Genomic DNA, 19,897 nt, shown 5'->3' with positions numbered 1-19,897 from the left:
CCCTGGTTGGTGTGGCTCGTTGGTTGAGCATCTTCCCATGCACCGAAAGGTCACCAGTTCGATCCCCAGTCAGGTCACCTGCCCAGGCTGTGGGTTCCATACCTGGTCAGAGTGCCCAAGGAAGGCAAATGGTAGATGTTTCTCTCTCACATCGAGTTTCTCTCTCTCTCTCCCTCTCTTTCTAAAATAATAAAAACATTTTTAAAATCTTATTTAGGCATAAAAATGTAATATTTGTTATAACAACAAAATAAACAGAAAAAAATTAAATGTCTACCTTGAGGGGGCATTTAAATAAATTATAGTATATTAAAAAATATTTTCGATGAATATTTGGTGACACAGGTAGAACTCACAATATTTCAAGTGAAAAAACACAAAAGTAATATGATAAGTAAAGTAATATGTATAAGTAATATGATATAGGCTTAAAATATATGTGTATAAACATATATTAATAGAAAAAGAAGGGGAAATACCAGCTGCATATTAATAATTATTTCTGATGGTTGAATTGACAGGAGTTTCTATGTTCTTCCTTAAGTTGCCTGTACTTCTTAGAGTTCTGCCCTAGATGTGTTCTTTTCACAATCTCAGGGAGGGTGCAGGAGTTGGCCTAGGACTTGGTAACATGCTGTGTGGGAGAAGGAACAGCTTTTTCTCAAAAGCCACCAGAATGCTATATCCCTGGGAAGCCAGTTGAGACACTTAGGGGTGCAGGTGGACTCTGGGAAGGGGCTGAGGAGGCGGAGGAATGCAAAGGAGGGCAGCAATGAACAGAAGCTTCCTATTTAAGAAGCCCAGTGCCACACAGGACACTGCCACGAAAGCACAGTTAATGAGGGGCTACTACTATAAGTGCCAAAGCTGACCAAGTTCCAACCAACATTTAAAATATATATGTGTGTGTATTATTTATTTCAGAGAGGAAGGGAGAGAGAACGCTATATATAGAAACATCAATGATGAGAGAGAATCATTGATCAGCTGCCTCCTGCATGCCCCACACTGGAGATCAATTCCGCAACCTGGGCATGTGCCCTGACTAGGAATTGAACTGTGACCTCCTGGTTCATAGGTTGATACTCAACCACTGAGCCATGCTGGCTGGACAACCAACATTTTTTGAATCCTGAACTCAAAAAACAGACAGCCCTTTAACATGCCGAATTTGTCACAATAAGCAACACACAGATGCCCCCCTGCAGGCCCCTTGCACACCTGCAGATTGCCCTGAATCTCACTCTCACTTCTGTGGGTGACAGCACCAAACACACTCAAGGGTACTGAAATCAGGGAGCAGCACTCTGTCATAAATTGGTTTTCCAGACAATTCAGAATATTCTTATAATATTTTAGATTGCTAAGTTAAAAACAAACAAACAGTCCTAGCCGGTTTGACTCAGTAGATAGAGCGTCGGCCTGCAGACTGAAGGGTCCCAGGTTCGATTCTGGTCAAGGGCACATGCCTGGGTTGTGGGCTCGATCCCCAGTGGGGGGCGTACAGGAGGCAGCCGATCAATGATTCTCATCATTGATGTTTCTATCTCTCTCTCTCTCTCTCCCTTCCTCTCTGAAATCAATAAAAATATATTGTACAAAATACAAATAAACAAATCATAGCCCCATAGATTGTGAATGCCTAGGTCAGTGGTCGGCAAACTCATTAGTCAACAGAGCCAAATATCAACAGTATGAAGATTGAAATTTCTTTTGAGAGCCAAATTTTTTAAACTTAAACTATATAGGTAGGTACATTGTTATTAACTTAATTAGGGTACTCCTAAGCTGGCCTTTGCTAAAAACGTCCTCAATCTGATTGAGGTACGTTCGCTGAGGTCGACCCCTTCCAACTTTCCCATCCACACTCGTCTTGTATACTTGTTTCATCTATTCTTAAATTTATGACAAAAATACCTGTAGGATATGCAGCTGGTTGGAAAAATACAGGTAACTTTATGCTCTGAGTAGATACTTTTGTCACCCGTGTGCAATTTGCGGACACGCCTAGCACTAACCACTGCACAATGAGACTTTGGACTGACTGGCTCACTCAACTTGTGCATGAATCGCGCGCCTCCCCCGCGCTGCGTATCTTGCGGCCCGCCTCCCATCGCCCGACCGACCAACCGACACCCCCCTCCCCCTCCCCGGGTCTTCTTCTAACGCCAATAGACTCACCCAGGCCAAAAACCAACTTCTCCGCATGGGCCACGAAGTTTTAATCGCACTGTACGTGCGCGCCCGCACGTGGTATTTTGTGGAAGAGCCACACTCAAGAGGCCAAAGAGCCGCATGTGGCTCGCGAACCGCGGTTTGCCGACCACTGGCTTAGGTGGACCTGAGTTTGGAAAGCCCTGCTCCGCAGTCTTACAATGGACAGGAGAACTGGGCTGCAAATTCTGGCAGAGAAGACAGTGACCCTTGACTGAAGAAAGGTCTCCCTATGCTGTAAGTCACAAATCTCATCCTCCCTCTTCCCCTGTCACTGAGCTCATGGAACCCGCCTGCCTCAAAGCCATGTCAGCCCTGGAGGCCAGGACGAACTCAGGCACTGCGATTCATCCTAGAGGCAGAATTCACAGAGGGCAGACGAGTGACCTTTACTTTCATGGAAGCAGTACAGCTACCAGCCCTGAAGGAACCCAGCCCCCAAGCTCTGAAAAGCATCTGTATGGTGGCTTCAGCGAGACTGCTCCATCAGCCCATCGACAGTGACAGTCATGCATTCAAAACGCCAGCTACACCAGAACTGGAGCCGAGGAGTCACAAGTCACTCAGCAGTAACCAAAGACACAGTTGAGGGGTATGTGCTGACAAAGCTAGTTGAGTGGTGTTTGATTTGGGACATATTTACTTTGGGAGATATGCAACAACAGCCCAGCACCAAAGTTCACTTTGAAATTGTGCTGATGACCTTGGCTGATTTCATCTCTGAAACACACTTCACAGAAGCACAGAGGTGAGTTTGTTTCTAACATTTCTGCTGATTATAAATTCTCATTTGTGGTTAGAGATGGGCAACTGATGCATTTCTCTATCAAACTACAATTTCAAAAGCTTTCTATACTTTCTTAGAAATGGAAAATGTTTTATTTTTTAATCTGCTTATTATAAAAATTTTTCAGTTACATTATTGGGACAATTAATGAAATTAAAAACAGGAATTAGAGTAGGAAAAGATTATACCTATGTTAAGTCATTTGCTTTGGATAACTGTACTGTGATGATGTAAAAGAATATCCTTGTTCTCAGGCATTTTTCCCTGGAACATTAGAATTAAAAGTTAGAGAGACAAAATATAAGGGACTTACTCTCAAATGGCTCAGATAAAAAAGGTGTATGAGTGTGCCTGTGTGTACACACACAAATATACACACACACACACACATATATATATATGGAGAGAGAAAAAGAATAATAAAACCACTGTTCTAAAATATGACATCTGGAAAAAGGGTACATAGGCTTTTTTCTCTATGCTGTTCTTTGAATTTTTCTGGAAGTTTGAAGTTATTTCAAAATTAAAGGTTTTTTAAAACTTGAGGCAGTTACTTCTCTCCCATCATCCCTGCCCTGTTTGGGCCTGGAGGTAACAGTCAGAGGAACAAGGGTGTCCCAGTGTGAAGCGCTGACGTGTAACCAAAAATAACGCTTCTCTCCAAAGACAGTAACCTGGACTTAAACATAACCGAGTGAATGTTCTAAAGTGTCTTATATAATTCTCCTTATACCAAATGGCAAAACAACAGGAAGATTTACCTTCAGATACTTAGTTTCAATCCATAGGACATATCAGATATATTTCCTCCTTCCTCTGATAAGGGAATAATGAAAACTATTTTTGGCTTTTCATCATATAATACAGGAACAGGGTATAAGAAAGCTTCTGAATATATTATCTGAACACAGGATAAAAACATGAATGTTTTCACCTCTGCCTCACCATGTGGTCTCACATTTCTTTTTCTTTTTTTAATATATTTTATTGATTTTTTACAAAGAGGAAGGGAGAGGGATAGAGAGTTAGAAACATCGATGAGAGAGAAACATCGATCAGCTGCCTCCTGCACACTCCCTACTGGGGATGTGCCTGCAACCAAGGTACATGCCCTTGATCGGAATCGAACCTGGGACCCTTGAGTCCACAGGCCGACGCTCTATCCACTGAGCCAAACCAGTTAGGGCTGGTCTCACATTTCTTTGCCTGAACTCTTATTTAGTCAAAGTTGGGTTTATTTTGTTTAACCTGTTTTTATCCGAGAAGAATACTTTTCAGTGCAGCCTAGTAGGGAGACTTCCACCAAGTTGCTTACTTACTTTTCTAACTTTTAGAAATGTATTGCCATCAATACCTATGTCAAATTCTATCTGGAAACTGGGCCTAGTTCTGCTTGCAGCCACACACATTAGAAATCGTTTCACTGCAGCCTCAGCTAGATGCTTGGGGATGGGGAGGGGTTGCATGAAAAAACAACAGGGATTTTCAAAGATGGAGACTACGATTTTCCCTCCCCAAAACACGCAATTCAAAAGCCTCGGTTGCAAATAGAACAGCTGAGCTGGTAATTTTAACAGGACTGAAGGGGAAGACACAAGGAGGGAGAGACTAAGAAGGGTAGGGAAACCAGTCCTGGTGATCCAGGGCAAACAGGCAGAGCACTCCGCCATGAGGGGGTGGGAGGGTTCATCCAGCTTGGTGCCAATCTAGCTACAGCCACTCATATGGAGGTGAGGCTCAGTATCCTGATCTGTAAAATGCTGTGAGGATGAAGTTACATAGACAAAGTTCCTGGTATAGTGCCTGGCAACATCAACATCAACAAACTGAGAACATTTCAAGTAGGGTATCCATACCATTAGCCCCATCTTCAGGCCTAACAAGTCCGAGTATTTACTTAACAGGAGCAGTAACTCTTATCTGGCCTCCACTGGAAGCAGATATTCTGGTCCTCAAATATCTAACAGGAGATGGGACACACACAACAAACTTAATAAGTCACAACTCCTGTTTCTGGGGTGATCAGAAGTTGGGATAATGTGCAATTGTATAACATTACAATAATGCCACCATCCTGACAGAATACAGAAGCATCAAATAATAGCTCATCTAATAAAGGTTTGCAGAGATGCAATTAATAACCCAGGAAATGAGTAAGAGAAAGACAAAGCCATTTGGCAGCCAAAACTGATTTAGCAAGCCAAGTCAACTCCTTTCTTAGAACAGGCAGAGGATGAGTAGATAAAGACAGGCTTACCACAGGGTATGTACTAAAATTTATCTTTTTCACTTAAGGAGAGTGCCCCTCTTTAATCTCACCATATGCCTAGTGAGATTATTCCTAATGCCATGCTACAAGCAGTAAAGTAAGATGCACCGAGCTCCCCTGACAGCGGTGGGAGCCAGCTGAACACAAAGGAGAAAAAAAGCACACCTGCAGCAAGCAGCCTGTAGCCCCAACACATTTCAGCCCACCAGTCACATTTCACAAGCCTGGAGGGGGTCTCTGTTACGGACAAGTTCCAAATCTTCTGCAAACTAACCCTCCATGACTACACAAATTTCAAATACCTTTAGAATATGTTTTCAGAAAGCCTGGCCCATACATATTTTCAACACCTCCACTCAAACCCCACCTCTTGGTGAAGCTTCCCTGACTCTCTGGGTACCCCACTCCTATTGTAGGAGGCAGCACTGCACCCCAGATCTGCATCACGCACCCCACCTTCTTTAGTGCACATCTGTCTCCCACCTGGCTGGGGAGCCTCTGGGTGGGGGAGACCTTTATACTTCCAGTGCCTAACAGGTTGTGTGAAGATAGGAGACAAAGTTTAGTGAATGAATGAAAAAGAAACTCCCTAGGGCTCTTGAGCCCCCAGGATTCTAGATGGTTACGGTTCTCTGCAAACGTTTAAAGAAGGGATTCTCATGTAGAGGTCCATGGATCCTTCAGGCAGGTTTATGAAGTCCGCATGCAATGTTAGTATCGGCTTATCTTCACCAGATTCTCTTTATCCATAATCCTAAAATGGTTAAAGGCTGGCACTCCCAGGGTCAAAGCCTCCAGGACTCCTACCTACTAGTAAGCACTGCAGAGGTGGGGTGGGGTCTGCTAAGCTGACTCTCACATGTCGTGTTTTTCCTTCCAGCTTTAGCTCTGCCAAAATGAAATGCCCATTCCAACCCCTCGTTGTTTCTCTCATATTAATATCTGTGTGTGGAAACAATGGCCAGGTGGATCAGCTTGAGAAAGGAGGGGACGGTTCTGAGTCTGTGGATCGCAAAAACCTGAGCATGCCCCTTCTCGCTGCTGACTTCCACAAGGAAAACACGGTCACCAACGACTGGATCACAGAGGGAGAGGAGGACGAGGATTATCTGGATCTGGAGAAGCTATTCAGTGAAGATGACGATTACATCGACATCATCGACGTGGTTTCACCCACAGATTCAGAGGCCAGTGCTGGGAACATCCTCCAGCTCTTCCACGGCAAGAGCCGGATCCAGCGCCTTAACATCCTCAATGCCAAGTTCGCTTTCAACCTTTACCGAGCGCTGAGGGAGCAGGCCAGTCCTTCCGACAACATCTTCATAGCCCCTGTGGGCATTTCCACCGCCATGGGTATGCTGTCCTTGGGCCTGAAGGGGGAGACTCATGAACAAGTACACTCAATTTTGCATTTTAAAGACTTTGTCAATGCCAGCAGCAAGTATGAAATCATGACCATTCATAATCTCTTTCGTAAACTGACTCATCGCCTCTTCAGGAGGAATTTTGGGTACACACTGCGGTCAGTCAATGACCTTTACATCCAGAAGCAGTTTCCAATCCTGAATGACTTCAAAACTAAAGTAAAAGAATACTACTTTGCCGAGGCCCAAGCAGCGGACTTCTCAGACCCTGCCTTCATATCAAAAACCAACAACCACATTCTGAAACTCACCAAGGGCCTCATCAAAGATGCTCTGGAGAATATAGACCCAGCCACTGAGATGATGATTTTAAACTGCATCTACTTTAAAGGTAAGAAGTAGCTTTATGTTTCTCAAAGCAAAGTCGCAACATATTCTTAGTACACATGCAGGTGGGTTGAATGCCAGAACTATATTCTAGCTCTGATTTATCCAGGAAACCAAGACGCTAGGTCAGCTCACAGAGACAGGCACGATCATGATGAGGTGACAGTAGGAGCTGACACTTGAGCCCTAACTTCGTGTTTTCACACTCACTGAATCTTCACAACATTGGGAGGTTGGTACTATTATTAGCGTCCCCATTTTACAGACAGAGACACCAAAGTACAGAGAAAGAAAAAATCACTCTGAGTGCAAAGCTAGTAAGGGACAGAGCCAGGGTCGCCCCAGGAGGGCCATCTCTAGCACCTTGTTAAATTGGAAAAAATAATACAAAAACCTTTTTAGTATTGGGCCAGTCTGGAGTTCTTCATTTCCTTGTCCAATTTTCAGTAAGCAGGAATATGGATGAAGGCTGAAGTGAAAACTATTCAGCTTGAATAACTGACATTAACACCTACAACTCTTTTTGGGACACTGCACTAATGGGCAGGCATAAGGCGGATAAACTATTATTTCTAGAGCAACTATTCTGGGCCAGACACCAAAACATGTTGTTTTTTAATGATATCAGAGAAGAAGGGAGAGGGAGAGATAGATAGAAACACCAATGATGAGAGAGAATCACTGATTGGCTGTCTCCTGCACATGGAGATCGAACCATGACCTCCTGGTTCATAGGTCGATGCTGGGCCCAAAGCACTTTTTACAGAGGCGGCTCCCCCTCACTATACACGCACAGGACCCTGGAGTCCTAGAAGTAAATGGGCATAGGTCTGTGAAATCCAGACTCTCTTTAAAATGCCCTCAGGGACCTGAACAAGAAACCTCTACCTTCCGAGGCTAGAGGGCTGGAGGGCAGAGACAGGAACGAGCCAGCATCACAACGGGTCTCTGTGACACTTTCCTCTCTGCCACCAAGAATTAGTAGGCACCAGCCCGAGAGGCAAAGGACTAAGGCCCTCTCCTGGCTGCTGCTACGGGGCCAGCGCCCCTCAACAGGCCAACACACTGCTCTGTGCCTATGCCAAGACCTCCCAACAGTTGTGCCAGGCAGGCATTCTGCTAGATGGGCAAGGGGGCGCTGAGGAAGCCAAGACCACAGGAATGAGCGGGACCCTGGGCTTCCCCCCTTCCCCACAAGAGTCAGGCACAGCACTGTCCTCGTGGGGAGTGGGACCAGAGGCTGAGTTCTAACAGGCTTGTGACAGACACACAACTTCTTGGAAGTTACCACTTCGCTTTTACAAAAGAACTACATCACTATAGCAACAGCTTTTTCTGTAAAGTGAAAATCCTCCTCAGATTTCTTTCAGTTAAGGAATACAGGCACTCTTCACTTGACATCACTTTGGCTTATACAGGGTTTCACAGGACTGCTCTATTTTTGGATAGTGGGGGAAACCTATATGTATGTACACAGACATATCTGTGTTGCTGGCTAGCAGCTTTAGAAGTGAGCAGATTGCAGTCTAAGCCAGGGGTGGGCAAACTTTTTGACTTGAGGGCCACAATGGGTTCTTAAACTGGACCGGAGGGCCGGAACAAAAGCATGGATGGAGTGTTTGTGTGAACTAATATAAATTCAAAGTAAACATCATTACACAAAAGGGTACGGTCTGGTTTTTTTTTTAGTTTTATTCATTTCAAACGGGCCTGATCCGGCCCACGGGCCGTAGTTTGCCCACGGCTGGTCTAAGCCCTGGCTTCACCACCCCTTATGTGTGTGGCTTTGGGTAAGTCATTCACCATCTCTGTGACGTGGTTCCTCACGTTTATCAGAGATAACACCTATTCTGACAGGGCTGGGAGCAGCACTGCAAGAGACAGTGGTGCCACACTTTAGCCCAGTGCATGGCATGCTGGGAAGTCTCAATGAATTCGGAAGAGTCAAACTGTAGATTTCAATATTATATATTAAGTATGTATAATATTATTTAACTTTATAAGCAATTAAATTCTGTTTAAGAATGCCTTCAGAACAGGCCAGTGCAAGCATCTGTGCACCAAAGCCTTCAGTCCTACAAGTCTGTGGGGTACCTCTGGGCCCCAAGAGCCTCTGCATTGGGCTGGCCGGGTGCTGAGCAGACAGACACACAGCAGTAAGCCATCCCAACTGGAAAGGGGCTGGAGAAACAGCTAAGATGGTCACTTTATAATCTCCTGAACTCAGTAACCAGTGTCCTCGAAAGTGTAAAAGTGGCAAATATAGGTGCTTCTTTTTGCCATCATATTGAAACTTCAGTCACTTAATTTAATCCTGGGAGTCAAAGAAAAAAAATGCTAGTAACATCCAGTCTTTCATGGATGCTTATCAAAGGAGAGTCTAAAAGAGTAATTTTAATCTCTAGCCCCCAAATTTGTTACTATTTTTATTTTAATTTAAATGTTACAACCACTTTGTAAAGCACAATAAAACAGAGATTCGGCCTCAACAGGAAGTCAAAGAAAAGAATCCCAGGAGATACGTGACAGCTTCAGCAGAAAGAATAGTGATTCTCAACCAGGGGACAATTCTGCTCCCAGGGCAAATGTCAGGAGACGTTTGTGGTTTTTCACAACCTGGGACGCAGGGGGAAGCACTCCTGGCATCTACGAACAGCTTCAGAAGTTAGGCCAGGGATGCCACTAAACATCCTACAATGCACAGGACAGCTGCCCAGCACAGAGAACTGCCCGTGTCAATAGTGCTGCAACTCCGGGGCAGAGGCCGGCTCAGGGAGGAGGAAACTTAGCTACAATCAGAAGCAGGTAGTGTTTAACACGTTAAGCGCCCAGCCTGTTTTATCTTCCGGATGGAAAGTATAGTGTCAGTCACCGGTGACTGACTGGGCACTTAACCTCCTGCAAAGGAACCTCTTGCTTATCTCATTCAGCTCTGTTACCCACCAGCTGCAAACCTTGAAGTTGTTCTGTTATGTGCCTGTTTCCTCATTTGTAAAATGGGGCGAATAATAAAAAGCACCCACCTCTGTATGGTTGCTGGAGAAAATGAGGTAATACAGGAAAGGTGCTTAAAAGAATGCCTGACATCACCAATTCTCATCTGCCAAGCATCCCTCATTACTAGTTACTAGCATCCTAGAACTAAATTATTCACGTACTTCTTCTTGGATACATAGCGCTGTGCCTAAATCTAAAGTGAAGGTCTTCATGGCAGCATCACCAATGTGTCTTGCTAGTTCTTAGAGAATTGCAGAGTGTGAGGGATAAAGCCACCAAAACAGATCTGCCATGAGCTAAAAGCTACTCACTTTACAAATGAACAAGGAGAGGCTCAGGCACGTGAGGTGTCTTGCTAGGGCAGTGATGGCGAACCTTTTGAGCTTGGCATGTCAGCATTTTGAAAAACCCTAACTTAACTCTGGTGCCGTGTCACATATAGAAATTTTTTGATATTTGCAACCACAGTAAAACAAAGACTTATATTTTTGATATTTTATATATTTAAATGCCATTTAACAAAGAAAAATCAACCAAAAAAATGAGTTCACGTGTCACCTCTGACACACATGTCATAGGTTCGCCATCACTGTGCTAGGGTCTACAGCTAGTTAATGTCAGAATCTAACCCAGAATCTACTCCAATCTACTTTTCCTCCCCCATTACCATGTTTCCTACAAGTATGTTAGCGCTCTGACCTTAGAATCCTCTAAAACTGTGTTTCTCAAAGTGTGGTCTGCAGACCAGAAGCATCAGCAACACCTGGGAATAAGCTAGAAATGCCAGTTCTTGGCCCAAACCAGACTTTTGGGATCAGAAACTCTGGGGGGTGGGACCTGCAGTCCAAACAAGCCCTCCAGGGGCTTCTGATGCATGCTTACGTGTGAGGACCACTGCTCTAAAACAACATTTTCACGAAAGCCCCATTTCTGTTGACTTTATAGGATCCTGGGTGAATAAATTCCCAACGGAAATGACCCACAACCACAACTTCAGGCTGAACGAGCGAGAGGTGGTCAAGGTCTCCATGATGCAGACCAAGGGGAGCTTCCTGGCGACAAATGACCAGGAGCTGGACTGCGACGTCCTACAGCTGGAGTATGTGGGCGGCATCAGCATGCTAATCGTGGTCCCGCACAAGCTGTCGGGCATGAAGACCCTCGAGACACAGCTGACGCCCCAGGTGGTGGAGAGATGGCAAAAAAGCATGACAAACAGGTACTTCAGGTTGAGCGTCCTTTTGATTTCCAGAATCCTGAGGGAGCCTGGGAATACTAGTACGTTGATCATTTTAAGAAAAATGGAAAAGTATGCATGAATACCCAAGAACTGCCACACCGGGCCACTCTATTAATTTGGCCCAAACTTCTTGCTCGGTGAGAAATAATCAGAGCTTCTGTGAAAAACACATCTGCTCTCCGTAACGACAGAAGCTAGTGACAGGTGACTTAGACACAGCTTGGAAATAATCCTGGCTCTGCCATGGACTTGCTTTGTGGCTTTGAGCCCTGGCTTTGTCATCTATACAAGCAGCATGATCCCATAACTGCCCGGTCGCTGGGGGAAATAAATAGAAAAGCAATGTCAAGCCTCCCTCACAGTGCCCAGAACCTGAGAGGTGTTTAACAAAGACCTTCCCCGACCCAAGAAATCCTGAGGTCCTCTTAACTCATTAAGGACACGTCTTTCATGATTTTTCTGTATTATTATTTATTACTCCATAGTCAAAACTACAGGTTACTAAGATTATTACTGAATGATGGCAGAAAATGAAGAAGTTACCTTTCTGTCTCACTGGATACTGGTTAGGCCTACATTAAGAAGTGAATCTGGTGTGGTTCTCCTTTTGAGGCAAGAATACAAAGAAATGTAATAAACTAAGAAACAAGCTCTTAGAAGAAGGTATTTGCCCAGGTAGCCAATTAGTCATCAAGCCCTGACAATTTCTCCTTAAAAATGTCCCTTCTGTACTTGCCTGCTTCCTAACCACCTTCTACCCTGAGCCTACAAAGGCCTAACCAACGGCCTGTTTCCATTCCTCAGTCTACCAGCACTGGCTGCCAGAAGAGCATTCTCATGACACCATCTCCACCTGCCTCTTCTCATAAACTCTGTGGACCCCCACCCACAGGATACAGACCAGCTTCCTGGCCTGGCCCACGGACACAGCGCCATCTAGCCTGCTCTACTCCCATCTCCTCCTCTCTCCCCTCCCAAGGGGCCTAGTGGCCCCTTGCACCCCTGCTAGACCACTGCCTCACACTCCCTCCAGGCCTTTGTTCACACAGTGAAGTCCCCATCTCTCAAGCAGTGGGCAACCTTCTAGGCCACAGGAATATCCCTCCTCCACACCCCTTCTTGGATGGCTCCAGTAGTTAGCCCTGTTATAGCTGGTCAGACATGAACATACCATCTTTATGTTTTCACTGCTTCACATGAGAGTCTTGGCTTGCTCAAAGGAAAGCAAGCTCTTGAGAAGGGGAATAGCATCGGGCTTCTCTTTATCCCGGTGAGGGCTGGATCTGGCTCCAAAGGCACTATTGTTGCTGTTAATCCAGTTGAGGACAGAATGAATTGAGGCAAGGACTAGAATGCTCAGCACTGTCTGGTATAACAGGTTCTTTTTTTAAGCACATTGACTTTAATTAATAAAATAAGAAATGGCTGAAATTAGGGACCAAACAGTAATTTTAGACATCTTCTCCAACCATAAACCTGGAAGACAGGACATGAACTCCAGAGTATTGAGGAAATGACCACTCACCAGTAACTAGGCCTCAGTCTTCGGTAACTGGGATTACAATAAGATGGTCTTTCCAAAATCCTCAGGTGACAGTACCAGGATATGATTTTAACAAGTGCTGTGTCAATTCTGTGGTAAATGCACCACTCTGGGTGCATGTAAAGAAGAAACATGACTCTTTTAACTTGTGGTTCATAAAACTCGGCCCCCTTTTACTGTCTGACCAGAACTCGAGAGGTGCTCTTGCCCAAATTCAAGCTGGAGAAGAACTACAACCTGGTGGAGGCCCTGCAGTCCATGGGGATCACGGCACTGTTTGATAAAAGCAGCAACATGACAGGAATCTCAGACCAGAAGATCGTCATCGATCTGGTAACCTCTCCTCTCTGCCCTCTGCACCCAGCCCCAGGGTCTCCCCCAGCAAAGCCTCCTCCCGCCCGGCCCTGACTTCACATGTTGGGGAAGCTGGGTCTGCTCTCCCTGAGTCTGCCAGACACTGAGTGGGCAGGGTGGCCTGTTTCAGGAAGCAGCCTGGGGCTGAGCCCAGCTCCTGCTGACACCAGAGAGAGAGCAGGTGTGTGCTCCACTCTGTGAAATAGCTACTCCCAGCCGAATCATGAAAGACCCGTGAAATACATGCAGAGACACTGCACTACTGCACTATGAACTTAACACACCAGTGATAGGCATTGCAAAAAAAGAAAACACCAGTCCAAACCATGTGCATTCCAGGCCCAATCCTCCCAGTGCACCCCAGAGTATAAGTCTTGGCTCACAGACTGCTCATACTGTGACCACCGAAAAGAATGATTATGATGCTAGAGTTTACAGATAAGTGTTGTTTAAACAATATGGCCTCTAAGCACAATTACCATATCTGATGGGTGATTAGAAAGCATTTCAAGGGTCATTCTAACCAGCTGTGGTCTGTGCCCTGCATATAGTATTTCAACCTAGTCCCCGAATAAGATGCAATTCTGCCCTATCTTCTATCCCTCTGTGTGCCAATTGACAGAATCTGACAACTTTCCTTTCCATTTTGAAACAGTTCAAGCACCAAGGTACCATCACAGTGAACGAGGAGGGCACCCAAGCTGCTGCTGTTACGACGGTGGGGTTCATGCCTCTGACAACCCAAGTCCGTTTCAATGTCGACCGCCCCTTCCTGTTCCTCGTCTATGAGCACCGCACCAGCTGCCTGCTCTTCATGGGGAAAGTTGCCAACCCCACCAAGTCTTAAAGATAGAGATCTGGGTGTCTCAAGTTTTGGGGGCACTCTGTAGTTCTGCTTTCATTGTAACAATGAGAACAGAGATGTTTAGCATCATGACTTTGTGGTTTATACTACCATTCTGAAACTGAGAAACATATGAGAGAAGAAATTCACCAACAATGAGAACCCTGCTGGAATTAATTCTGCCTAGTGAACAATGCTGTCAGTTCATAGAAGTTCATGTACCTGTGGCATGTCAGCTTTTACTAGAGGGTGTCAGCAACATACAGAGCAGCTTACCTCCCACCGCCTCAGAGCCTCCCTGGCACTTCCTTCCCTTGTAGTCCCCATCCTTGCACATCTGGCTCTGTTACTCAAAGCCTTTCTCAACCAGGGCTCCTCGTCTAAACACAGAACACAGAAAAGAGCAGCATGACTAATTTCTCACCTTTCTCAAGGAAGGTGCACAAGTGGCACCATCCCTGATGCCAGGAGAGAAGCCATCTAGTGTTCAAGGGGTGCCCTCGGCATTAGGGCTTAATTCTAGTAAAGGCCCAACCTTCCAAACAGAAGCTGTCATCTGTACTCCTGCTGTCACCTCACTGCTGCCCAGAGGACAGTAGGTACACATGGCCTTGCCTTCTACCCTAGAGATAAATATCACCACTTTCACTGTGTATCTCTGTTATAATTCTAATTTTTAAAGCTCAAATAACGAAGAAAGGCTAAATTCACAATAGCTGATGTCCCCAGAAATGACAGAGGTTTAGAAAAAGTAACTTGAGTTTTCCACAGTGGCTCATGGCACGGTTTCAGGTGAGTGTTGCTAAGTCCCGGGGACAGGGCTGCTGTGGATGGGGCGGCATGGGGAATTCCTCAAATCAGCCTTTATGTGGGCCACACATTTTGGCTTTCATCCCTGGACGCAGGGAGACCCTCAGATGTGCTCCTGTCTGGTTTGATAAAGCAGGCGACATCTGAGGAATAAACTTCTGGATTCTTTGCTACCTGGGTAAGACAAGTGGAATCCAAAGAGGCTGTTCAGAATTCAAGAGTCCTGGGGACGATGGGCCGTGCCCGGGAGAGCATGGCAGCTTTGTGCGTGCGGCTGTGCAACTGTGACCCCGACAGGAGAGGCTTTCTCTCTCTCTGCAGAGGAGAAAGATCTGGTTCAGCAGGGCACCAAAACCTGCCAAGATGTTGCTGCAGTGAATGGTGTGGCCAGGGTTCAAGTGTAGGTTGGCCTGACTCCAGGGTCACATGTGGAATCTTGTCACATAGGGCCTCTGACCCAATGAGACCAATACCAGTCATGGGGGCAGCGAAAGAGGAGGACCTAGTGCTCCCTAATGTTGGGGGCACTGTGATGGGTATACACTGCGTTATCTCACACCAACCCTGACAGGTTCGCACTGTTATCACCTTTTTGCAGCTGAACAAAATTAAAGCTCATAGTGGTAAAATGACCTTCCTCAAGCCTGAATTCAAACCCAGGCCCTGCTTTCGCTGCTAACCCTCTCTGCCTGCTCCCTTCCCAACTTCCTGCATCAGAGCCTGCCACTGCCTCCACCATCTATTGACAAGTACGGGGTTGAGACCAAATCTTTCCTTGTCATATCCTCTTGATCGCTAGGTGAAACCTGAGATTGCACCTTGAATTCCTTCTCCAATTTGCTTCTACACTGTTCTTCTCTGGTGTTTGACTTACATTCCTCATCCTGCTGCTGGTTCCTCCTGCTCCTCCTATTCCTAAATTTAGCTGCTTCAACAAACTTTGCCATTAGCCCTTTGTCACATCTGTCCTACCCAGAAAGGCAACCGCCTCACTTTTCATTTGGCTGCCCCACCTCTGCTAGAGCCAGCGCAGGCTCCTCTATGCCCTCACATCCGCACAGGCCGAGGCCCTCCACTCTGCATGCTTTTCATTCATTTACATCCACTCAGAATGCCCCTGGATCCCCTCTTTCAGAAACTAGCTGACCCATGTTTCAAGGCAGTGGAATGTTAGTTCAGAGCACAGACCCTGGGCCACGCTGCCTGGGTTTAAATCTTGGCTCTGACACTTAGTAGCTGTGGGACTTAGAGGCAAATTCTGAGCCTCAGTTTCCCTATCTATAAAGCGGGGATAATAACAGTACCTATCTTACAAGGTTTTTGTGAGGACTGAGTTAATGCCTGGAAAGGGTTTAGATCTGTGCTTAGTGTTTAACAAGAGCTAGGTAAGAACTTCTGTGACTATCTTCATCCGAGACAGTGTCTAGCCCAGGGGTCCTAACGGGGCCTTGGCTGGGTTTCTCCCACTTCACTTCCTGAGGTGAAATCTAACCCTTGAGAACAGAGGCATTTCTACGGAGGAAGAGGGCACAGCTTTCAAATGGGGTCCGTGATCTAAAAACTGCTAGTCCATAAACCTCATTTTACAGGCACTGAGAAAATAGTGGCACAGGTCAACTAGCTCTAAGTGAAGGGCACAAATGTTTTTCAAGCAGGAGGCACATGTTATTAAATCACTACTTCATGACAATGGAGCAATCAGGCCTCTAGAAGAAACTTTCAAAATGCTCAATTAGCCTGGTTGGCATGGCTCAGTGGTTACGTGTTGACCTATGAACCAGAAGGTCATGGTTCCATTCCCAGTCAGGGCACATGCCTGGGTTGCAGGCTCGATCCCCAGTGGGGATTGTGCAGGAAGCAGCCGATCAATGATTATCTCTCATCACTGATATTTCTATCTCCCTCTCCCTCTTCCCTCTTCTCTGAAATCAATAAAAAATATATTTTTAAAAATGCTCAATTAACTAATGAGCTAGATACCAAAAGAAGCAATTTAGTCAGTGATATTTGTGAAGAAATATTATTCATAAAGTTGCAGGACAAAGGTCACCAAACCTAAGCAGAAAGGAGCCTCAGAGATGACAAGACCCAGCCTCCAGTAACTCCCTCCAGGGTCCCAAGGTCACTGATAAGTAAGTGAACAGCTGCATTAAGAGTGACACCCAGGCTTCCAGCCCCAAACCAAACCCACTGACACTGCCACTGAACAATGGAATTCTAGACACGCAGCGATCAAAAGATCCAAAACAGAGTATTTTTTCCTTAAAAATAAATAAAGAAAAAAAAAGAACCACCACAAAACATTAAAAAAAGAAAAAAGCAACTTTGGAAATTAGTTATCCTAGAAGTCCAAGGGGCAACGAGAAAGCAAATTCGGGAGTCCATGAACTCTGTGCTCTTTGTTGAGCAACAGAATCAAATATTTGTTTCCTTCCCATAATATAACCATTAACCTTTGTTAACATGTTAAGTGCCAAGCCTGTGTAGTCTTCCTTTCCATTTAGCTCGCGATATCCGATTTCACCAATATCCGATTTTCACCAGTGACTGACGAGGTCCGGACGGAAAGTACAGTCAGTCACCGGTGACTAACATGGCGCTTAACGTGTTAAACTACAATACTGATTCTATTCACGTAAAAGGTCACTGCAGCAGAGGAAACGCGTATTTTAAGTATATTCTAGCCTGTCATTGCTAACACCTGTGCCTATCCTGACCCGGCCAGGACTTCAGGGGGTCATCTTTTAGTGGAGAGGCTGCGATGCTCACTCAGGATCCCACATACAGGACCAGAGGTTCAACCATGGCCCTATGACTCTAAAACCAACCTCACCAGTTATCGCTTCCCCAAAGTGCTAAGTGCCTCCTCTAGATTTCTGATATGCTAAACATGTTTAAAACTTCCCAGGCATATGGGTCATAGAATTCTGGCGCACATCAATGCGAGTCTCACCTCAAGCATGCTCCCTGTCTGCCAAAACCTGCTCTTCTGTGGATAGGCCCCCCTTCCTTTGACCTTGGCTGTGTGATATCCATCTTCTCCCCTCCAACAGGCCAACAGAGCGCCATGGACTTTATACTCTCCCTCCAGGTCAAACGAAGGGCCCATGTGCAATGACACTTCCAAAACACAATTGTGCTACTAGCCAATATTAACTATAAAGTGAAAAAATTTGTTTTAAAAAAATTAACCAATGAGGGTGTTGATGGAAAATACCATCGCAGAAAGAGTTCCAGAAATCCTGAAATCCCAAAGGGCTCTGGGAGAATACCTGCTCGCAGGTATGAAGGCAGTAAGGATCCCAAAGGAACGTGAGAAGTCATCGCGGACAGGCCCAAACCCCTGGGCTCCTCAAGCACACCGAGAATGAGGAGGCTGTCCTGACAGACGTGGCAGGGGAACAAGTGACTCTGCTTCCCCTCCTGAATCATCCACTTACTGGAGGGAGGGACAGGAGAGAAAAGGACAGGCAGAAGGAAGGTGGGCTGGAAGCAGAATGTTCCACAAAATGCAATGTGTCATCTTAAGAATGAAGAATAATATCCAGTCAGTTACTATTTTTCATCCATCTTGGCCACTAAAATTACCTCCTAAAGGTCTCCAGATTCAGAATGATGAATGTGCAGATGGTAGTAAGTACAGAAAGTGCTGTGCAGAGATCAGGAGAGGTCTCCTGCCTGCCTGACCTCTATGCCCGAGTCACTATGGCAGCTCAGAGGTCAAGGAAGGGATGCACATGTAAGTGCTCAAGACTCAAACTACTAGGGGTGGGTTGAGGTGGGAAGAAAGTAGAAGGTAGAAGCAAGGGTGTAACGAGAAAGTGGGTTAACATACTAGAATACGTGCCTGACTTAGGACTGGTAGTTGGGAATGAATGAAAAAGGGAAAAATTACTTTTATACAGATCATTTGAGACGAAGTGTCTGCTCGTTGAGACAGGAAAAGATGGGACAGGGGCTCTCTACCAGACAGTGCTATGGCAGGGGAGAGGGCCTGTACCTCGACTGCCCACCACAATGGTGGGTGTAGCTGTGCCCCAAAGTGTGCTGGGCCCACTGTGCCAACAATGCCCTCCAGGGGACACCGAGAGCCGAGAGCTGCAGCAACAAGGCTGAGCACCAACCAGCAGCCTAAGGCCTCCTTTTGCAGGAAGGAGCGGGGGAGGAGTTGGAAGCAGGTGCCTGCCTGTATTAGAGGCACCACAGCAGGATGTGAGATATAGGAGAAACCCAGAGTCAGACCGTGGACCTAGGAGCCATGCAAGAGAGAATGGAAGTGGCTTCTCTGGTCAACCTGCTGAGGATGGTCGAGTGAGGCTTAGAGAAAGGGAGTAAGGGTGTGACCACTCTGGCACGTACCTATGGTAGTGGTCAAGTCACATCTACGGAATCACTGGCACCTCAAAATAGCATTTTTCTAAAGGAATTTGCTGTGTGTCACCGTGCAACACTCAAAACATGAGCACAGTATCTAGAGTTTGAAGCCACTCAATTAAAATGAATACTTACCACAGCTATTACAGGAATGAGTACACCTAAGTTCCCTGCGCTGCTCGAAGCCTAGAAAAGAACAGAAATAAGTCAATGATAAGCATGTCTTTATTAAATAAATGAAAAGACACAGTGTTGTGTAAAGCTGGAATTCTTTAATCTAAAAGAAGTGATGGGAGGTATACACAGAGAGAGAGAGATGTATAAAAATGCTCATCCAGCATAATTTTAATAGCGAAACAACTTAGATGTCAAACAGTAGAATGATTACATAAATCATGGCACCTCTGCATAATTAAACACCCAACAGCTATGAAAAAGACAACTTCCTGAAAAATATTTAATTACTTTGGAAAGTGTCCCAAAAATGTTAAGTGCAAAAAAAAATCAGGATATAAGAGTATACTATGAATAAGCAGTAACTTAGTTATGTAAAATAAATATATTAGTATAACAAATCTAGCAGGAAGTCTGTCAAAATGTTAACAATGATTATATCTGAGTAGAGGAATTATAGGTACTTTTTGCTTTATTATTTATAGATTTCTATATCTTTTCTATAGTAAACATATAGTAAACATTCTTTCCAAGTTAGGA

At 45.3% G+C, this 19,897-nt stretch overlaps 2 protein-coding genes across 2 annotated transcripts in view; one reads left to right on the top strand and one right to left on the bottom strand.

The window, feature by feature from the left end:
- PI4KA (phosphatidylinositol 4-kinase alpha) overlaps positions 1 to 19,897 on the bottom strand; it is a 96,799-nt gene that overhangs the window by 32,599 nt on the left and 44,303 nt on the right. The window contains exon 19 of the mRNA XM_036353508.1: positions 19,319 to 19,369. Within this exon, the coding sequence (XP_036209401.1) occupies positions 19,319 to 19,369 (51 nt within the window). The remainder of the gene's footprint in view (positions 1 to 19,318; positions 19,370 to 19,897) is intronic.
- On the top strand, positions 2,824 to 14,092 carry SERPIND1 (serpin family D member 1). The gene is made up of 5 exons (XM_036353509.1): positions 2,824 to 2,962; positions 6,151 to 7,025; positions 10,964 to 11,237; positions 12,990 to 13,134; positions 13,811 to 14,092. Exons 1-5 carry the CDS (start codon positions 2,868 to 2,870, stop codon positions 14,000 to 14,002), a joined length of 1,581 nt encoding a protein of 526 aa, XP_036209402.1. The 5' UTR covers positions 2,824 to 2,867; the 3' UTR covers positions 14,003 to 14,092.

This window comes from Myotis myotis, unplaced genomic scaffold (genome assembly GCF_014108235.1).
Source record: "Myotis myotis isolate mMyoMyo1 unplaced genomic scaffold, mMyoMyo1.p scaffold_m19_p_20, whole genome shotgun sequence".
Lineage (NCBI taxonomy): Eukaryota > Metazoa > Chordata > Mammalia > Chiroptera > Vespertilionidae > Myotis > Myotis myotis.
The sequence above is the reverse complement of the archived record's forward strand: the minus strand, read 5'-3'. Positions and strand labels throughout refer to the sequence as shown.